General features: G+C 34.9%; 2 protein-coding genes across 2 annotated transcripts; one reads left to right on the top strand and one right to left on the bottom strand.

The window, feature by feature from the left end:
* Positions 1–665: 665 nt before the first annotated feature.
* Positions 666–1,693, bottom strand: LOC135121976 (protein CIST1-like). The gene is made up of 2 exons (XM_064046236.1): positions 1,631–1,693; positions 666–1,523 (listed from the first exon to the last, which is right to left on the bottom strand). Exons 1-2 carry the CDS (start codon positions 1,691–1,693, stop codon positions 666–668), a joined length of 921 nt encoding a protein of 306 aa, XP_063902306.1.
* Positions 1,694–11,204: 9,511 nt separating this feature from the next.
* On the top strand, positions 11,205–12,232 carry LOC135121977 (protein CIST1-like). Its single transcript, XM_064046237.1, has 2 exons — positions 11,205–11,267; positions 11,375–12,232. The coding sequence occupies exons 1-2, from the start codon at positions 11,205–11,207 to the stop codon at positions 12,230–12,232; spliced, it is 921 nt and encodes a 306-aa protein (XP_063902307.1).
* Positions 12,233–18,981: the final 6,749 nt, after the last annotated feature.

The following is an 18,981-nucleotide window of genomic DNA, read 5'->3' as shown; positions in this document are numbered from 1 at the left end:
GAACAGTCTATAGGTCCACTTAGCAAAATAAATATTTTTCGCTAGCGTTTAGTAGTAATAACGAAAAAACGTCATAGTTCGTAAGCGGTAAGAGGTAGCATGTCGGCACAGGGGAACGGGGAAAAGCTAAAAAAATTAAGGCATATGTTGAAGAAAAAAAATTTTGAAAAAAGTTGAAAACAAGGGAGAAAAGGGCAAAAGTTTCTAGTGTCCAAATGGTAAGAGATAGAATATCGGTTGTATACATCAAAACCTTCTTCTGGAACGAACGCATAAGTTTGCTCAAAAAAATCGATTCTGTCCACATCGACCTAGATACAGGAGCCATTTTTAGTTTTTTCAAGGTCGCTACGTAAAAATTTTTTCAGGTCGAAAAAAAGACCATCGAAAAAGGATTCGAATAAGCCCAACATGCAACACTTAAAAAAAAAAAAAAAAAAAAAAAAAAAAGCGAAATAAGATACTCGTGTAATTTATTCAGGTATAACCACTACTACTACAACTACTAACCCTTCTAACACTACAATACTTACAAAAAATATTATATGTATATATGTACATTATTAATTTATTAATTAATGCTTATCCTATAATTACCCCTACGACGATTCCCTACCACTACCACCACTACTACAAAAACTACTACTACAACTACTATTATAAATTTAAATACACTTCATTTTTGAGTACAGGTCCCTAACATTTACACTGTTCTCCCCCAGTTTCTTAATTTCCTTTTCAACGTCACTGCACCCCCTTTGCTCCTCCACTAGCTGTCTTTGTAATCGTGCAATATCCTTCGTTAACTGTTTAATGGTTTTCACATGCTTTTTCCTCCTGGTTATGAGCTCCTTCTGCCGCACCACACTTTGTCTTTCGACCTCCCTTAATTGGGCCCTAAACCCGGCCAAAAGTGCACCAGCACTTTTGACACCCTCAAACTCATCTGCTGAGTCGTCATCGGTCACTGATGACCCAGCAGGGGAGGAGGATGTCGCAGCATGATGGGCAGCAGGGGAGGAGGATGTCACAGCACGAAGGACAGCACCAGAGGCAGCAGGGGAGGAGTATGTCGTAGCACGACGGGCAGCACCAGCAGCAGCAGGGGAGGATGATGTCGCAGCACGAGGGGCAGCACCACCAGCAGCAGCAGGGGAGGAGGGTATCGCAGCCGGAGAGCTGGACCTTTCCTGTTCTGGAGTCCTTTCCTGTTCTGGAGTAGCTTCAGCGGGCGCCTCCGTTACCTGTTGCTCCTCCGACTCCATCTCTTCGCATATACTTCTCAATAAGTCCATGCATTTTCCTGGTCGCTCAATATCGAAAATACCTGGACTAAGATGGAGGGGCAGCGGAGACAGTTGCCGTTCTTCTTGGCTGGAGGTTGAGGCTGATGCTTCAGGCGAACGTAGTTTTCGGAGCTTTTTGAGGTCCTCCTCCGACAGATCATCTATCAACCTCAACGGTGGTGGTGATGGTTGTGGTGCTGGTGGTGGTGCTGGTGCTGCTGCAGCGAGCAAGGGGGGCTACAAAATAAATAAACATTCCTTAATTATTGTTTAAAAAAGAAAAAAACATTGCAATAATATTGAAAATATATATATGAAAAACAGATGAAAATAAAAAGACCTACCTGAATTACGATATCTTGCAAAATGTTAATTTTGGGCTTCTTTAAACTTAGTGAGTATTTCATCTTGATCGCTTTTAGTCACTGCTTTTAGTCACTGAACACACAAGAACTAATAATGACGCTTATGAGTCCCAATAGAAAATATATAGGAAAAATAATGCAGAATAAGGAAAAAATAAATTAGGTAGTAGGGTGAAATGCCAGATCAGCAATTTATTATGTCCATATATGGACATTTAGAAGATTGATATATTTCAAGGTCATGAAAAAACTATTTCCGTGAGAAATGCAATTCGGCACTTTTCGTGAAACATACAAATCAGCAATTTGTTGCATTTTCTTGAAGACGTGCTCTTCTCGGAAATTAAGTCTTCAAGGTTATGAAAAAACCTATTTCCGTGAGAAATGCAATTCAGCAATTCTGTAAACACGTGCTCTCCTCGGAAATTAAGAGTTCAAGGTCATCAAAAAACTATTTCCGTGAGAAATGCAATTCAGCAATTTTATGCGCTTCGAGGTTTGTCTCCATCGATGCTCTCGAAAGAAACACAAATCAGCATTTTTTTTTTTTGTTTTTTGTGTCTATAAGAAGGTGCGTTTCTATAAAAGTAGGTCCCAATGTCCTACTATTACAATCATTATCATGAATATGACAAAAATTGAAGCAAACCATACACGATCGTTTCTTAAACAAAAATCAATGACTTCCTTTGAACTGCGACTGCTCTTAGTATTTTCTATTATTAACCAATTGGAAAATTGGTAATTTTCTTCTTCGGTTTTTATCTTGTACGTCAAATGATTCTGCATTGTTATATTTTTCGCATAGAAAAGATGATGATAACTGGCTTCGATTAGATTGATCGGTGTCATTTTTTCCCAACATTCTTTTTCGTACGTCTGAATATACAGCAGACTTATATTTGAAGTGTTGTAGAGATACAAATTGTTTTCAACAAGCACACTTAATAGTATTATCACACTTTGCTAGGTAGAAACATCTTAGACTTATCTTCTTGTACACGTTGATACTCGTAGGGAAGAAGTTTTTAGAGGTGGTAAATGATGGTGGTAGGGTAATAGCGATAGAAATAACAAATTATTGTTTTCTTATTTATTTGTTAAATGTCGCATGGTAGGCGTTTAAGGCTGTTCTGTCTAAAAACAGGGACCTATCTAACTTTGGGACATAGGTCCCTGAGAATTCGTTGTCCCAGTTTTCCACTTGCGGTGGTGTTGTCGGTGGTTCGTTGAACCACTTTGATGGTGGTAGGGGTGGTGTAGATGGTCTGGGAAGTGCAGTCTCCCAGAGTTTTCGCTCCCTTTCCCAGGCATCTCGGTGGCATTTGAAAATATGCTTCCTCAACCTATTCTCTAAAAGCCTGTGGCTGGCATCATAAGGGCAGATAACAAATTTCTCTATGCAGAAAAACAAATTTTTTTAGAACTTTAAATACTACAAAAAAAAAATATATATAAGCTTACCCATTTCTGTCGTTAATTAATTATTATGTTATGTACTTGCAGGATACTTATTAATCTCTTCTTGTGTGTGATCTTTAATTTATACACTATATTAATCCCCACCCCTACATTTTCCCCCCATTTTTATTACAGTATAGATTTTCTTGAGAACTCTAAAGTTGATGATTCAGTTGCTTTCCTCATGTTTCATTTTTCGCTGACTTGAATTTATTTTTTACGATCACGTTTTCAACTAAAAGTTGCAAGTTTTAACTTGCAAATTAATTCACATATAAACAAGAAACTAGTCAACGAGAAATAGTAGTGTTTTTGTTTTCTGCTGTGGTGAGCAAGTTTCACGACAAAAAAATGAAATCACAAGAATCAGTGACGGCTATATGTAAAAACTCTCTTAAGCTAATTCATGAATACATAAGTAAAATCAAAACAATCGAAGAAACTAAACATTTTTTAGTTTATATCAATACCAGTATTAGAATAATTAGAAAAGCACTCAAATGTAAAATCCATCGAGAAAATATATTGGAAAACGCGAATTCCTTAGAAACAAGTTTGGCATATTTGAAATTTTATCGCCTAAAGCTTTTAAATAAGAAAAAACAATTATCTATAAAAACTGGTGAAGGCTATATTAAACAGGTGGCTAATGTAACATGGCAGGATGTCGAATCCTGTTTTCAACAACGAATTCGTACAGGATTTATAAGTAACCACCACATTAAAGATCCTGTTCAGTTTTTTCGACAATCTTTTAAATGCTTTATGTTTAGAATTAAAAAAGAACGGAAAAACTCAATGCTTAAGGTAAATGTAATTTTTTCGGCAAATTTTATTCAACCGCACTCTGGTGAAACAGACATTAAAACATTTTCAACAAAAAATCAACACATTGATCAATACACAAATTTAAAGGAATGGTACGAAGAAAACGTCATTGATAAAATCATGAAAAAATTGGAGGAATTTGCAGAAAAGGATTCCGGTTGGGCGTTGTATGAAATTTTGGGATTGAAAATTAACATAAATAAATACGACCCAATTAAATTCGGCTATTCAACTTTTGTATCCACGCCAGATTTTATAAAAAAAAAACATGCAATAATTAATGTACAAAATAATGATGAATATTGTTTTCTTTGGGCCATAGTTTCGGCTTTATTCCCTACCGATAAACATTCAGACCGAAAATCATCGTATCCTCATTTCAAAAATGTGTTGAAATATGATAATTTAGACTTCCCAATCACAATTAAAGACATTCAAAAATTTGAGGAACTCAACAATCTTGCCATTAATTTATACTGCATCGAGAAGAAAAAAATTTTACCTTGTCGTTTAAGCACTAGATTTTCAAATTCTTATAAAACAATTAATTTGCTTATGCTACCCGCTGAAAGACAAATACAAAATACTAATAACAGTAATGATAACTTTGAAGATCAACAATTGCTCTATCATTTCGTATGGATAAAAAATTTGTCAGCTCTTTTAGCTACGCAACTTTCCCTCCATAAATGTAAATTTCATATATGCGAAAGATGCTTAAACTATTTCACCACCGAGGAATTGCTCCAAAAACATAAAACTTCATGCCAGAGTATTAATAAATATTCCATAAGACTGCCAACAGAAAACGAAAATTACTTGTATTTTCAAAATTATAGACATCAAGAAAAAGTACCTTTTACTATTTATGCAGATCTCGAGAGTATTCTTCTTGATTGTACCAAACCGCATATGTCCACCACGAATAAGACCGAAACTTATCAAAAACATATTGCGCACAGCATTGCTTACTATTTTCACTGCTCATATGATAATTCATTTTCTAAATTTCGTTTGTATCGAGGTAAAAATTGCATTCAATGGTTCGTTCAGGAGTTACATCGAATGGCTCATTTTTGCAACGATAAATTTCAGAACGTTATTTCCATGGAAACATTAACTACGGAAGAACGTGAGCAGTTTGAATCCTCCCAAATATGTCATATATGTAAAAAAGGATTTTCGGAAAATAACATAAAAGTACGCGATCATAGTCATTTAACTGGAATGTATAGAGGCGCTGCCCATCAAAGTTGTAATTTAAATTATAAAGATATTTGTGTTATACCTGTGGTCTTTCATAATATGAGTGGATATGATGCCCATTTTTTTATTAAAGAACTTTCAAATTCAATAAAAGGTGATATTAAGTTACTTCCCATTAACAAAGAAAGATATATCTCGTTTACTAAATTTGTCGAAGACACGAAAGTTAGTTTACGGTTTATTGATTCTTTCAGATTTATGCCACATAGTTTAGACAAACTTTCCTCCAATTTAGATAATTCTCAGAAAATTATTACGTTGGCAAATTGTAATAATATGAAAGAATTTGATTTGTTAAACAGAAAGGGAGTGTTTCCTTACGATTATATAAACTCCTGGGAGAAACTACTTGAAACAAAATTGCCCGATAAGGAGGATTTCTATAGTCGCTTATACGATGAAAATATTAAATATGAAGATTATTCCCATGCTACCAATGTATGGAATACTTTTAATATTCATACATTAGGAGAATATTCTGATTTATATTTAAAAACTGATGTGCTTCTTCTAGCCGATGTATTTGAAGCTTTTCGAACTACTTGTTTAAATACTTATCAACTTGATCCGTTGCATTATTATACTGCTCCGGGCCTAACATTTGATGCTATGTTAAAAACAACAGAAATTAAACTAGAACTTTTAACGGATATAGATAAAGTTCTTTTTGTAGAAAGAGGTATTAGAGGTGGAGTTTCGCAGTGTTCCAATAGATACGGTAAAGCCAATAACAAATACATGTCAAAAGAAGAATATGATCCTTCGAAAGATAGTACCTATTTAATGTATTTTGATGTTAACAACCTTTACGGAGCGGCAATGTCTCAATATTTACCGTATGGAGAATTTGAGTTTGTAGAAAATTTCAATATAGCTGATATCTTAGATACCCCAGAAAATTCAGCAATCGGTTATATTATTGAATGCGATTTAGATTATCCAATAGATTTACATGAAATACATAGTGATTTACCATTAGCTCCAGAGCATATGATACCGCCCATTTCAAGATCTAAACTTAAGAAGTTATTGTTGACTTTATATCCCAAGAAAAATTATATTATTCATTATCGGAATTTAAAAATGTATACAAAATTTGGTATGAAAATAAAATGTGTACATCGTGTTATGAAATTCAAACAATCTGCGTGGTTAAAGGAATATATAGATTTAAATACAAAACTTAGGCAGCAAGCAAAGAACGATTTTGAAAAAGATTTTTTTAAATTAATGATTAATGCTATTTATGGTAAATGCATGGAAAATGTAAGAAAACATCGCGATATTCGATTGGTTAGTAAATGGGAGGGAAGATGGGGAGTTCGTTCTCTTATATCTAAACCAAATTTTCACAGTTCTGTTGTATTTGATGATGATTCAGCAATAATCGAAATGAGTAAACTAGAAATATTTTTGAATAAACCAATTTATGTTGGTTTTTGCATTTTAGATATTTCTAAAACTTTTCTCTATGAATTTCATTATGACTATATTAAGGAAACATTTAAAAATAATGCTAAGTTACTTTACACCGACACTGACAGCCTAATTTATGAATTTCACGTAGACGATATATACAAATATATTAAGAAAGATTCACATCGATTTGATACTTCTGACTATGATTTATATAATATTTATGGTATAGAACTCAAAAATAAGAAAGTGCCAGGTTTAATGAAAGATGAAAATAACGGTAAGATTATGCTAGAATTTGTGGGTCTCAGATCTAAAATGTACGCATATAGAATTGCAAGTGACGATTTCAATAAAAAATTAGTTAAAAAATCCAAAGGTAGTACAAAAGCATCACTTAAAACAATAACGTTTGAAAATTACAAAGAATGTTTATTTAATAATCGAAGTTACGAAAAATCACAAAGACTCATCAAGTCCAAACATCATACTGTTTACACAGTAAAACAAGAAAAAGTAGTTCTCAGCCCCAATGATGATAAAAGGATTGTCACAAGATTTGCAACGGATACGAAACCTTGGGGATATCATATTTCGCACGTAAGTTAAAAAAAGTGGGGATTGTCATATATAAGCAATTAAATTTCACAGATGATTTATTCGATGTTGGCTATTTCATTATTACAACAATGTCTGACTTGAGACAATTTGTTGATTTACAAGCATTTTGTGCATCCGAAAGTGTGTACAAAACATATCTTAAAGCCGCTGCGAGTGATCGAACGAAATTAAATTTATTCCTTCATCTCATCGATAAAAAAGATTTTATTGTACCGGACGAAGTGTTTAAATGGATTGCCGAAAGTGAAAGTGATTTTTATACACTTGACATTTGTATTCTGCTACAAAGAAAGCAATGTGTCGATGGTTACATTGATGCATTCCTACATGTATGCGAAAGAGACCAAATTGAAAATTTAAATTATGCTGCTTTGGAGTTTTTGATGACCACCAACTATTTGGACAATACTCTAACGTATAAATGTTTTATTTATAAATTATTGAGTGATAATCGCTGGCAGAATCTTGGAGATATATTCTATCCTGTTGAGAATATCCGGAAAAATTATCGAAGGATCGACCAGTGCGTGGATGAATTTATGTGTCGGGCTGCGTATTTGGCAAACCATAAAGCGCTCAGTACTTTCTATGAGTCTTTAGCAATAATAAATTACGATTCTTTCGCATTTCAACCTTCTCAAAATCAGGAGCATCGAAGAATTTTCAACTGGATCAAAAAGAACATTGTCAAAGGAGAAGCCAATCCTGAAATATCATTAGGATGGACTGAGGGACCTGATTCAACAAAATGGCCCTCGATTAAGTTAGATGATTATAAGAAAACTTTACATGTAATTTCTGGTAACCATGAATAAAACACACACACACACAGAAATGGGTTATATGTAGTTTTATTTACCCTCAAACATAATAATACAATAACAGATGAAATTATTTACAACACTCTGACGACATCTTGTGCAGGGATGTATTTTACCATTCGGTCGTGAAGAATAAGACAGTAGGCTGTAGTATCTGCAGGAATACCAGATATCGTCTCAAACCACATAAAAGTGATTGTAACGGGGCCTCTCTTCAAAAAGCAAGGGTGGGGATTAATATGGTGTATAAATTAACGATCACACACACACACACACACACACACACACACACAAACGAATTGATAAGTATCTTGCAAGTACATAAGATAATACTTAACAGCAGAAATGGGTAAGGTTATATATTTTTGTTGTAGTATGTGAAGTTCTAAAAACTTTTTTTTCTGTATAGAAAAATTTATCATTTGTCCTTATAATGCCAGCCACAGGCTGTTAGAGAAGAGGCTGAGAAAACATATTTTCAACTGTCATCGGGATGTCTGGGAGAGGGAGAGAAAACTCTGGGAGGCTGAACTTCCCCTATGGATATTTACTTCGATAGGAGCACTTATTTTTGTAATCGTATTTTGTGTGTTACTTTATTTAGTATTAATTTGTTTCAGTTATTTTAGCAAACAGAATACTCAAACAAATGTATAATTCAATAAAACAATTAGCTAGTTTTGATTGTTTTATTTAATATCCTTCAACATGTTAATCTAAGAGCATCAACGCTACAATTCAATACAATAATAATGAGTTATTTCATATGTTTCAAAGTATTTGTCCAGCAGCACGATATGAGTCATCATGATCCACCACCACAGTATAGGCTGACATAGCCAAACTGTTTGGCTCGAATTGTAACTTCTTTTCCTTTAGTCTTTCCTTATATTTGGTGATGCGATCTTTTTTTTCTACCTTGTTAAAATTCACGTCTGTTAATTTCCATTCTACCAGAACAGGACTTCCTCTTCTTGGAAAGTGTATTGCCACTTTACAAACGTTTAAGTCAAACGATTTAAGGATACTTAAGATTCTGGCTTCCAATGATAATTGAGGACGAGATTCAATAAAAATTATATTAAATATAAATGATTCAAAATCCAAATAACAGCAGGGCCATTTGGATTGATAGAGATAGCTTGAGATGCGACTGCCGGCGCAATTATCTCTCATCCACTCTTGTATATTTTCATTAATTTCGACGTAAATATCAATGTCTGTATAAGAAGACGTCCGGTCCAAGAGGAATGCGCCACATCCACCAGCCATGAAAGTTCTGCACGATGAAAATTTTTGACGTAACAAACATTCGACTCCGTGGATGATACTGCGTTTTTCTTTATTCAATGAATTTATATCAAGATGTCGAGAAATAAAACTTTTGTTTTTTAATGAGAACATGTCTAATGTGTAAACTCAAGTCACATCCTTATAGAAACGCACCTTCTTATATACACGAAAAAAAAAAAAATGCAACTTTTAGTTGAAAACGTGATCGTAAAAAATAAATTCAAGTCAGCGAAAAATGAAACATGAGGAAAGCAACTGAATCATCAACTTTAGAGTTCTCAAGAAAATCTATACTGTAATAAAAATGGGGGGAAAATGTAGGGGTGGGGATTAATATAGTGTATAAATTAAAGATCACACACAAGAAGAGATTAATAAGTATCCTGCAAGTACATAACATAATAATTAATTAACGACAGAAATGGGTAAGCTTATATATATTTTTTTTTTGTAGTATTTAAAGTTCTAAAAAAATTTGTTTTTCTGCATAGAGAAATTTGTTATCTGCCCTTATGATGCCAGCCACAGGCTTTTAGAGAATAGGTTGAGGAAGCATATTTTCAAATGCCACCGAGATGCCTGGGAAAGGGAGCGAAAACTCTGGGAGACTGCACTTCCCAGACCATCTACACCACCCCTACCACCATCAAAGTGGTTCAACGAACCACCGACAACACCACCGCAAGTGGAAAACTGGGACAACGAATTCTCAGGGACCTATGTCCCAAAGTTAGATAGGTCCCTGTTTTTAGACAGAACAGCCTTAAACGCCTACCACGCGACATTTAACAAATAAATAAGAAAACAATAATTTGTTATTTCTATCGCTATTACCCTACCACCATCATTTACCACCTCTAAAAACTTCTTCCCTACGAGTATCAACGTGTACAAGAAGATAAGTCTAAGATGTTTCTACCTAGCAAAGTGTGATAATACTATTAAGTGTGCTTGTTGAAAACAATTTGTATCTCTACAACACTTCAAATATAAGTCTGCTGTATATTCAGACGTACGAAAAAGAATGTTGGGAAAAAATGACACCGATCAATCTAATCGAAGCCAGTTATCATCATCTTTTCTATGCGAAAAATATAACAATGCAGAATCATTTGACGTACAAGATAAAAACCGAAGAAGAAAATTACCAATTTTCCAATTGGTTAATAATAGAAAATACTAAGAGCAGTCGCAGTTCAAAGGAAGTCATTGATTTTTGTTTAAGAAACGATCGTGTATGGTTTGCTTCAATTTTTGTCATATTCATGATAATGATTGTAATAGTAGGACATTGGGACCTACTTTTATAGAAACGCACCTTCTTATAGACACAAAAAACAAAAAAAAAAAATGCTGATTTGTGTTTCTTTCGAGAGCATCGATGGAGACAAACCTCGAAGCGCATAAAATTGCTGAATTGCATTTCTCACGGAAATAGTTTTTTGATGACCTTGAACTCTTAATTTCCGAGGAGAGCACGTGTTTACAGAATTGCTGAATTGCATTTCTCACGGAAATAGGTTTTTTCATAACCTTGAAGACTTAATTTCCGAGAAGAGCACGTCTTCAAGAAAATGCAACAAATTGCTGATTTGTATGTTTCACGAAAAGTGCCGAATTGCATTTCTCACGGAAATAGTTTTTTCATGACCTTGAAATATATCAATCTTCTAAATGTCCATATATGGACATAATAAATTGCTGATCTGGCATTTCACCCTACTACCTAATTTATTTTTTCCTTATTCTGCATTATTTTTCCTATATATTTTCTATTGGGACTCATAAGCGTCATTATTAGTTCTTGTGTGTTCAGTGACTAAAAGCAGTGACTAAAAGCGATCAAGATGAAATACTCACTAAGTTTAAAGAAGCCCAAAATTAACATTTTGCAAGATATCGTAATTCAGGTAGGTCTTTTTATTTTCATCTGTTTTTCATATATATATTTTCAATATTATTGCAATGTTTTTTTCTTTTTTAAACAATAATTAAGGAATGTTTATTTATTTTGTAGCCCCCCTTGCTCGCTGCAGCAGCACCAGCACCACCACCAGCACCACAACCATCACCACCACCGTTGAGGTTGATAGATGATCTGTCGGAGGAGGACCTCAAAAAGCTCCGAAAACTACGTTCGCCTGAAGCATCAGCCTCAACCTCCAGCCAAGAAGAACGGCAACTGTCTCCGCTGCCCCTCCATCTTAGTCCAGGTATTTTCGATATTGAGCGACCAGGAAAATGCATGGACTTATTGAGAAGTATATGCGAAGAGATGGAGTCGGAGGAGCAACAGGTAACGGAGGCGCCCGCTGAAGCTACTCCAGAACAGGAAAGGACTCCAGAACAGGAAAGGTCCAGCTCTCCGGCTGCGATACCCTCCTCCCCTGCTGCTGCTGGTGGTGCTGCCCCTCGTGCTGCGACATCATCCTCCCCTGCTGCTGCTGGTGCTGCCCGTCGTGCTACGACATACTCCTCCCCTGCTGCCTCTGGTGCTGTCCTTCGTGCTGTGACATCCTCCTCCCCTGCTGCCCATCATGCTGCGACATCCTCCTCCCCTGCTGGGTCATCAGTGACCGATGACGACTCAGCAGATGAGTTTGAGGGTGTCAAAAGTGCTGGTGCACTTTTGGCCGGGTTTAGGGCCCAATTAAGGGAGGTCGAAAGACAAAGTGTGGTGCGGCAGAAGGAGCTCATAACCAGGAGGAAAAAGCATGTGAAAACCATTAAACAGTTAACGAAGGATATTGCACGATTACAAAGACAGCTAGTGGAGGAGCAAAGGGGGTGCAGTGACGTTGAAAAGGAAATTAAGAAACTGGGGGAGAACAGTGTAAATGTTAGGGACCTGTACTCAAAAATGAAGTGTATTTAAATTTATAATAGTAGTTGTAGTAGTAGTTTTTGTAGTAGTGGTGGTAGTGGTAGGGAATCGTCGTAGGGGTAATTATAGGATAAGCATTAATTAATAAATTAATAATGTACATATATACATATAATATTTTTTGTAAGTATTGTAGTGTTAGAAGGGTTAGTAGTTGTAGTAGTAGTGGTTATACCTGAATAAATTACACGAGTATCTTATTTCGCTTTTTTTTTTTTTTTTTTTTTTTTTTTTTTAAGTGTTGCATGTTGGGCTTATTCGAATCCTTTTTCGATGGTCTTTTTTTCGACCTGAAAAAATTTTTACGTAGCGACCTTGAAAAAACTAAAAATGGCTCCTGTATCTAGGTCGATGTGGACAGAATCGATTTTTTTGAGCAAACTTATGCGTTCGTTCCAGAAGAAGGTTTTGATGTATACAACCGATATTCTATCTCTTACCATTTGGACACTAGAAACTTTTGCCCTTTTCTCCCTTGTTTTCAACTTTTTTCAAAATTTTTTTTCTTCAACATATGCCTTAATTTTTTTAGCTTTTCCCCGTTCCCCTGTGCCGACATGCTACCTCTTACCGCTTACGAACTATGACGTTTTTTCGTTATTACTACTAAACGCTAGCGAAAAATATTTATTTTGCTAAGTGGACCTATAGACTGTTCACTCAGAAATATTTTGATGCAAAAATATTTTTTTTAAGTTTTGCCGTTTCGACGCTACAAACTTTTGCCCTTTTCACCGCCATGTTGCAAGTTAGCTGAAAAACGTCGAAGGGGATGTATACGACACGTATTTTTGGATCTTTTTTGTCCTATACACGAACCTTCTATCTCTTACCGTTTTCGAGTAACAAAGTTTTTTTCTATTTGAACGGTAAACACACCTATGACTCATATTTATTTTTGGTTACGGTAAGCTAGTAGTTCATGAGGATGCATTTTTTTATGGAAAAACAAACTTTTCAAAATTTCGATAAATTTTTTTGGAGATTTTTTATTTTCAATTTTTCTTTATATCCTTTGGGTTTTTTTAACTTTTTTTTTCATCAAAACTTCTAATTTGCTTCCCTACTGCTCAAGGAAATCTTTTTTTCTAATTCTGACAACCTTTTTTGACGAACATTTTTTGATCCCAAACTCAAATTTTCACATATTTAATTACATGGACCTATTGACTATTCATCCGAAAATATTTTGACACAAAAAACAAATTTTTAACTAATTCCGTTTGGTCACCACAAACTTTTGCCCTTTTCTCCGAAATGCTAAACTCAAACTAAAAACCGTCGACACAGGTGCATGTGTTTCGTATTTTAGGAACTTTTTTGTCCTTTGCACGAACCTCATATCTCTTACCGTCTTCGAGTAAAACATTTTTTTTTTATATTTAAACAATTATTGAACCTCTAACCCACATTTATTTTTACACAAATGTGTCATTAGTTTATAGGGATGCATTTTTATTTTTTTAACAAACTTTCTGCCCTTTGGCACCCTCAAGCGATAATTCTTTTTTTTTAATATTTCCGAATACGTCCCTGTCTATTGAAGATAAGAGCGTCCAGTTCCGTAAGAATTTGCTGAAACAGCATCGCGTTATTTAATTCTGTGTTGTAATAATGACGGGCGGCGTGTTTCGGTTTATGAATTTTACCGTGAAAGATTTGGGAAAAAGGTGGTTTTGTTGCACTAAATAGTGGCTTCTGTGATGTGTGCGTGTATATGAATGTTTTCGAGGGACAACGGATAATTTAATTGCCTGTTTTCAATGTCGTAAGCAAACATTTTTTAATTTTAAACAACACACATTTGATATTTTATTCTAATAATAACGGACGTGTTTTGCATAATTATTTTTACGTTGAACTGATTGTAACGTACGAGATTTCGAGTGCAAAGAAACTTAAATCGGCGGAAAGTTGCTGATGAACATTTATTTATTAAGAAAATAACAGGAATTTTATCGGAACAAACACGGCTTTTATTCGTTGCGGTTATTCGCAATTAAATAATTTTATATGAGACTGGGGAAAATAATACACCAAACGAAATAAACAATATTTATTATAATTTCAATTACAACTTAAGATTACACAAACAAGTTCGTACTTTATACATTTTAAGCAACTAATAAGTTTTAAATTTAAATCTAATTTAGGACGCAGTGGTTTAACCGCAATGTGCACAGTTATTTAACTGATTTTCTTTGCTGAATAATTTTCAATTCTGAATCCAATTTTTCGATTGTTTCTCTAAATTTTCGTTTCTTCTCCATCATTTTTTCGATTAAGGGCTTTATTTGCAATTCGAAACGTTCCACATTCATTTGAAATCTTTTAACATCGTATAACCAAGTATTAATTCGGCTTTCTTTATCATTTATTAAGAAAATAACCGGAACTTTGTCGAAACAAACACGTCTGTTATTCATGACGGTTTGCAATCAAATATTTTTTACATGAGACTGGGGAAAATAATACACCGAACGAATTAAATAATATTTATTATAATTTCTATTACAGCTTAAGATTGTTCAATTTAGTTCTTATTTCATACATTTTAATTGCTTCTTTTAAATAACTAATTCGTTTTAAGTGTAATTCTAATCTACGATGAAGCAGTCTAACTGCACTTGATTTGTTTTCCACATGAACCAATGCCTTCTTCATTCTTCGATAAATTCGATATTGATGGTTCGACCGATCGGACCTCTATTTACCAAGTACAATTTCAAGCCGTTCACGATCTTCTGGTTCAGATCGCTGATCACTGAGTCGGTGAATTTTTCGGTAAATCTCTGTGGAAGTATCGTTCTAGACTCTTCAAGTTCCACAAATATCTTGTCACCGTACTTTGTAGACAGTTTACTAAAATTTTTTGTTAAAAATTTTTTATTTTCTTCTAAAGTTTTCGCACTCACAAAAGCTTGCAAGTGAGACTCTTTATTCAAGGTAGAAATGAAAGATGACATTTCAACTTTACAAAGTGTTAAATAATTGAATTCAAAAAACTAATTAATTCCTACAGACGAATCCATCGACTTTTATACAAGTATAAAACGGAAGTGGGGATGCGAGATTGCGTCCGAGATCCCTCCCCGACCTAAACGAAAAGAGGGGATAGATCTCGAGACGAACGAGGGCAATAAACGACCAAGGTCGTGCAACGACTAGGTCAATGATCGCCCGATGAAAAGTAATGGGGGAGCTGGACCAGCTGGCAAGGACAGCCACGTGCAACGACAAGGTCGACAACAAATGAAAGGTCAATGACCGCTCGATGAAAAGTAATGGGGGAGCTGGACCAGTTTGACCTCATTTGACCTGGTCTAGAACCCCCACTATATAACTACTAATCAGATACCCTACGGGCTCGGAAAGTGCAACGAAACCATCAAATTTTAGCTAGAAACTGTATTTTTGTCGATTTTTATTGAATTTGAACTATATTTCAACGTTTTTTGATGGTTCTGAGCCACCAAACACACTTAAAGCATGCAGAATCGACTCAGAATAGGAAAAGGAGACGTTTAGGTCAATTTTATGCATTCTGGCGTTCGTAGATACAAGAAAACTGTTAAAATTCTTCAGAAACGTCACTTTTGAAGTGTTTTCTTGTACTTTTAAGCCAATCAGATACCCTACGGGCTCGGAAAGTGCAACGAAACCATCAAATTTTAGCTAGAAACTGTATTTTTGTCGATTTTTATTGAATTTGAACTATATTTCAACGTTTTTTGATGGTTCTGAAGCACCAAACACACTTAAAGCATGCAGAATCGACTCAGAATAGGAAAAGGAGACGTTTAGGTCAATTTTATGCATTCTGGCGTTCGTAGATACAAGAAAACTGTTAAAATTCTTCAGAAACGTCACTTTTGAAGTGTTTTCTTGTACTTTTAAGCCAATCAGATACCCTACGGGCTCGGAAAGTGCAACGAAACCATCAAATTTTAGCTAGAAACTGTATTTTTGTCGATTTTTATTGAATTTGAACTATATTTCAACGTTTTTTGATGGTTCTGAGCCACCAAACACACTTAAAGCATGCAGAATCGACTCAGAATAGGAAAAGGAGACGTTTAGGTCAATTTTATGCATTCTGGCGTTCGTAGATACAAGAAAACTGTTAAAATTCTTCAGAAACGTCACTTTTGAAGTGTTTTCTTGTACTTTTAAGCCAATCAGATACCCTACGGGCTCGGAAAGTGCAACGAAACCATCAAATTTTAGCTAGAAACTGTATTTTTGTCGATTTTTATTGAATTTGAACTATATTTCAACGTTTTTTGATGGTTCTGAGCCACCAAACACACTTAAAGCATGCAGAATCGACTCAGAATAGGAAAAGGAGACGTTTAGGTCAATTTTATGCATTCTGGCGTTCGTAGATACAAGAAAACTGTTAAAATTCTTCAGAAACGTCACTTTTGAAGTGTTTTCTTGTACTTTTAAGCCAATCAGATACCCTACGGGCTCGGAAAGTGCAACGAAACCATCAAATTTTAGCTAGAAACTGTATTTTTGTCGATTTTTATTGAATTTGAACTATATTTCAACGTTTTTTGATGGTTCTGAGCCACCAAACACACTTAAAGCATGCAGAATCGACTCAGAATAGGAAAAGGAGACGTTTAGGTCAATTTTATGCATTCTGGCGTTCGTAGATACAAGAAAACTGTTAAAATTCTTCAGAAACGTCACTTTTGAAGGGTTTTCTTGTACTTTTAAGCCAATCAGATACCCTACGGGCTCGGAAAGTGTAACGAAACCATCAAATTTTAGCTAGAAATTGTATTTTTGTCGATTTTTATTGAATTTGAACTATATTTCAACGTTTTTTGATGGTTCTGAGCCACCAAACACACTTAAAGCATGCAGAATCGACTCAGAATAGGAAAAGGAGACGTTTAGGTCAATTTTATGCATTCTGGCGTTCGTAGATACAAGAAAACTGTTAAAATTCTTCAGAAACGTCACTTTTGAAGTGTTTTCTTGTACTTTTAAGCCAATCAGTTACCCTACGGGCTCGGAAAGTGCAACGAAACCATCAAATTTTAGCTAGAAACTGTATTTTTGTCGATTTTTATTTAATTTGAACTATATTTCAACGTTTTTTGATGGTTCTGAGCCACCAAACACACTTAAAGCATGCAGAATCGACTCAGAATAGGAAAAGGAGACGTTTAGGTCAATTTTATGCATTCTGGCGTTCGTAGATACAAGAAAACTGTTAAAATTCTTCAGAAACGTCACTTTTGAAGTGTTTTCTTGTACTTTTAAGCCAATCAGATACCCTACGGGCTCGGAAAGTGCAACGAAACCATCAAATTTTAGCTAGAAACTGTATTTTTGTCGATTTTTATTGAATTTGAACTATATTTCAACGTTTTTTGATGGTTCTGAGCCACCAAACACACTTAAAGCATGCAGAATCGACTCAGAATAGGAAAAGGAGACGTTTAGGTCAATTTTATGCATTCTGGCGTTCGTAGATACAAGAAAACTGTTAAAATTCTTCAGAAACGTCACTTTTGAAGTGTTTTCTTGTACTTTTAAGCCAATCAGATACCCTACGGGCTCGGAAAGTGCAACGAAACCATCAAATTTTAGCTAGAAACTGTATTTTTGTCGATTTTTATTGAATTTGAACTATATTTCAACGTTTTTTGATGGTTCTGAAGCACCAAACACACTTAAAGCATGCAGAATCGACTCAGAATAGGAAAAGGAGACGTTTAGGTCAATTTTATGCATTCTGGCGTTCGTAGATACAAGAAAACTGTTAAAATTCTTCAGAAACGTCACTTTTGAAGTGTTTTCTTGTACTTTTAAGCCAATCAGATACCCTACGGGCTCGGAAAGTGCAACGAAACCATCAAATTTTAGCTAGAAACTGTATTTTTGTCGATTTTTATTGAATTTGAACTATATTTCAACGTTTTTTGATGGTTCTGAGCCACCAAACACACTTAAAGCATGCAGAATCGACTCAGAATAGGAAAAGGAGACGTTTAGGTCAATTTTATGCATTCTGGCGTTCGTAGATACAAGAAAACTGTTAAAATTCTTCAGAAACGTCACTTTTGAAGTGTTTTCTTGTACTTTTAAGCCAATCAGATACCCTACGGGCTCGGAAAGTGCAACGAAACCATCAAATTTTAGCTAGAAACTGTATTTTTGTCGATTTTTATTGAATTTGAACTATATTTCAACGTTTTTTGATGGTTCTGAGCCACCAAACACACTTAAAGCATGCAGAATCGACTCAGAATAGGAAAAGGAGACGTTTAGGTCAATTTTATGCATTCTGGCGTTCGTAGATACAAGAAAACTGTTAAAATTCTTCAGAAACGTCACTTTTGAAGTGTTTTCTTGTACTTTTAAGCCAATCAGATACCCTACGGGCTCGGAAAGTGCAACGAAACCATCAAATTTTAGCTAGAAACTGTATTTTTGTCGATTTTTATTGAATTTGAACTATATTTCAACGTTTTTTGATGGTTCTGAGCCACCAAACACACTTAAAGCATGCAGAATCGACTCAGAATAGGAAAAGGAGACGTTTAGGTCAATTTTATGCATTCTGGCGTTCGTAGATACAAGAAAACTGTTAAAATTCTTCAGAAACGTCACTTTTGAAGGGTTTTCTTGTACTTTTAAGCCAATCAGATACCCTACGGGCTCGGAAAGTGTAACGAAACCATCAAATTTTAGCTAGAAATTGTATTTTTGTCGATTTTTAT

Source organism: Zophobas morio, unplaced genomic scaffold, assembly GCF_036711695.1.
Source record: "Zophobas morio isolate AGI-343-1 ecotype UQ-CSIRO unplaced genomic scaffold, CSIRO_AGI_Zmor_V1 ptg000819l, whole genome shotgun sequence".
NCBI lineage: Eukaryota > Metazoa > Arthropoda > Insecta > Coleoptera > Tenebrionidae > Zophobas > Zophobas morio.
The sequence above is the reverse complement of the archived record's forward strand: the minus strand, read 5'-3'. Positions and strand labels throughout refer to the sequence as shown.

Coding starts and splice junctions, on each gene's coding strand:
- LOC135121976 (XM_064046236.1), bottom strand. CDS start 1,693: ATGAAATACTCACTAAGTTTAAAGAAGCCCAAAATTAACATTTTGCAA. Junction 1,524..1,630: donor TGCAAGATATCGTAATTCAG/GTAGGTCTTTTT, acceptor TTTATTTTGTAG/CCCCCCTTGCTCGCTGCAGC.
- LOC135121977 (XM_064046237.1), top strand. CDS start 11,205: ATGAAATACTCACTAAGTTTAAAGAAGCCCAAAATTAACATTTTGCAA. Junction 11,268..11,374: donor TGCAAGATATCGTAATTCAG/GTAGGTCTTTTT, acceptor TTTATTTTGTAG/CCCCCCTTGCTCGCTGCAGC.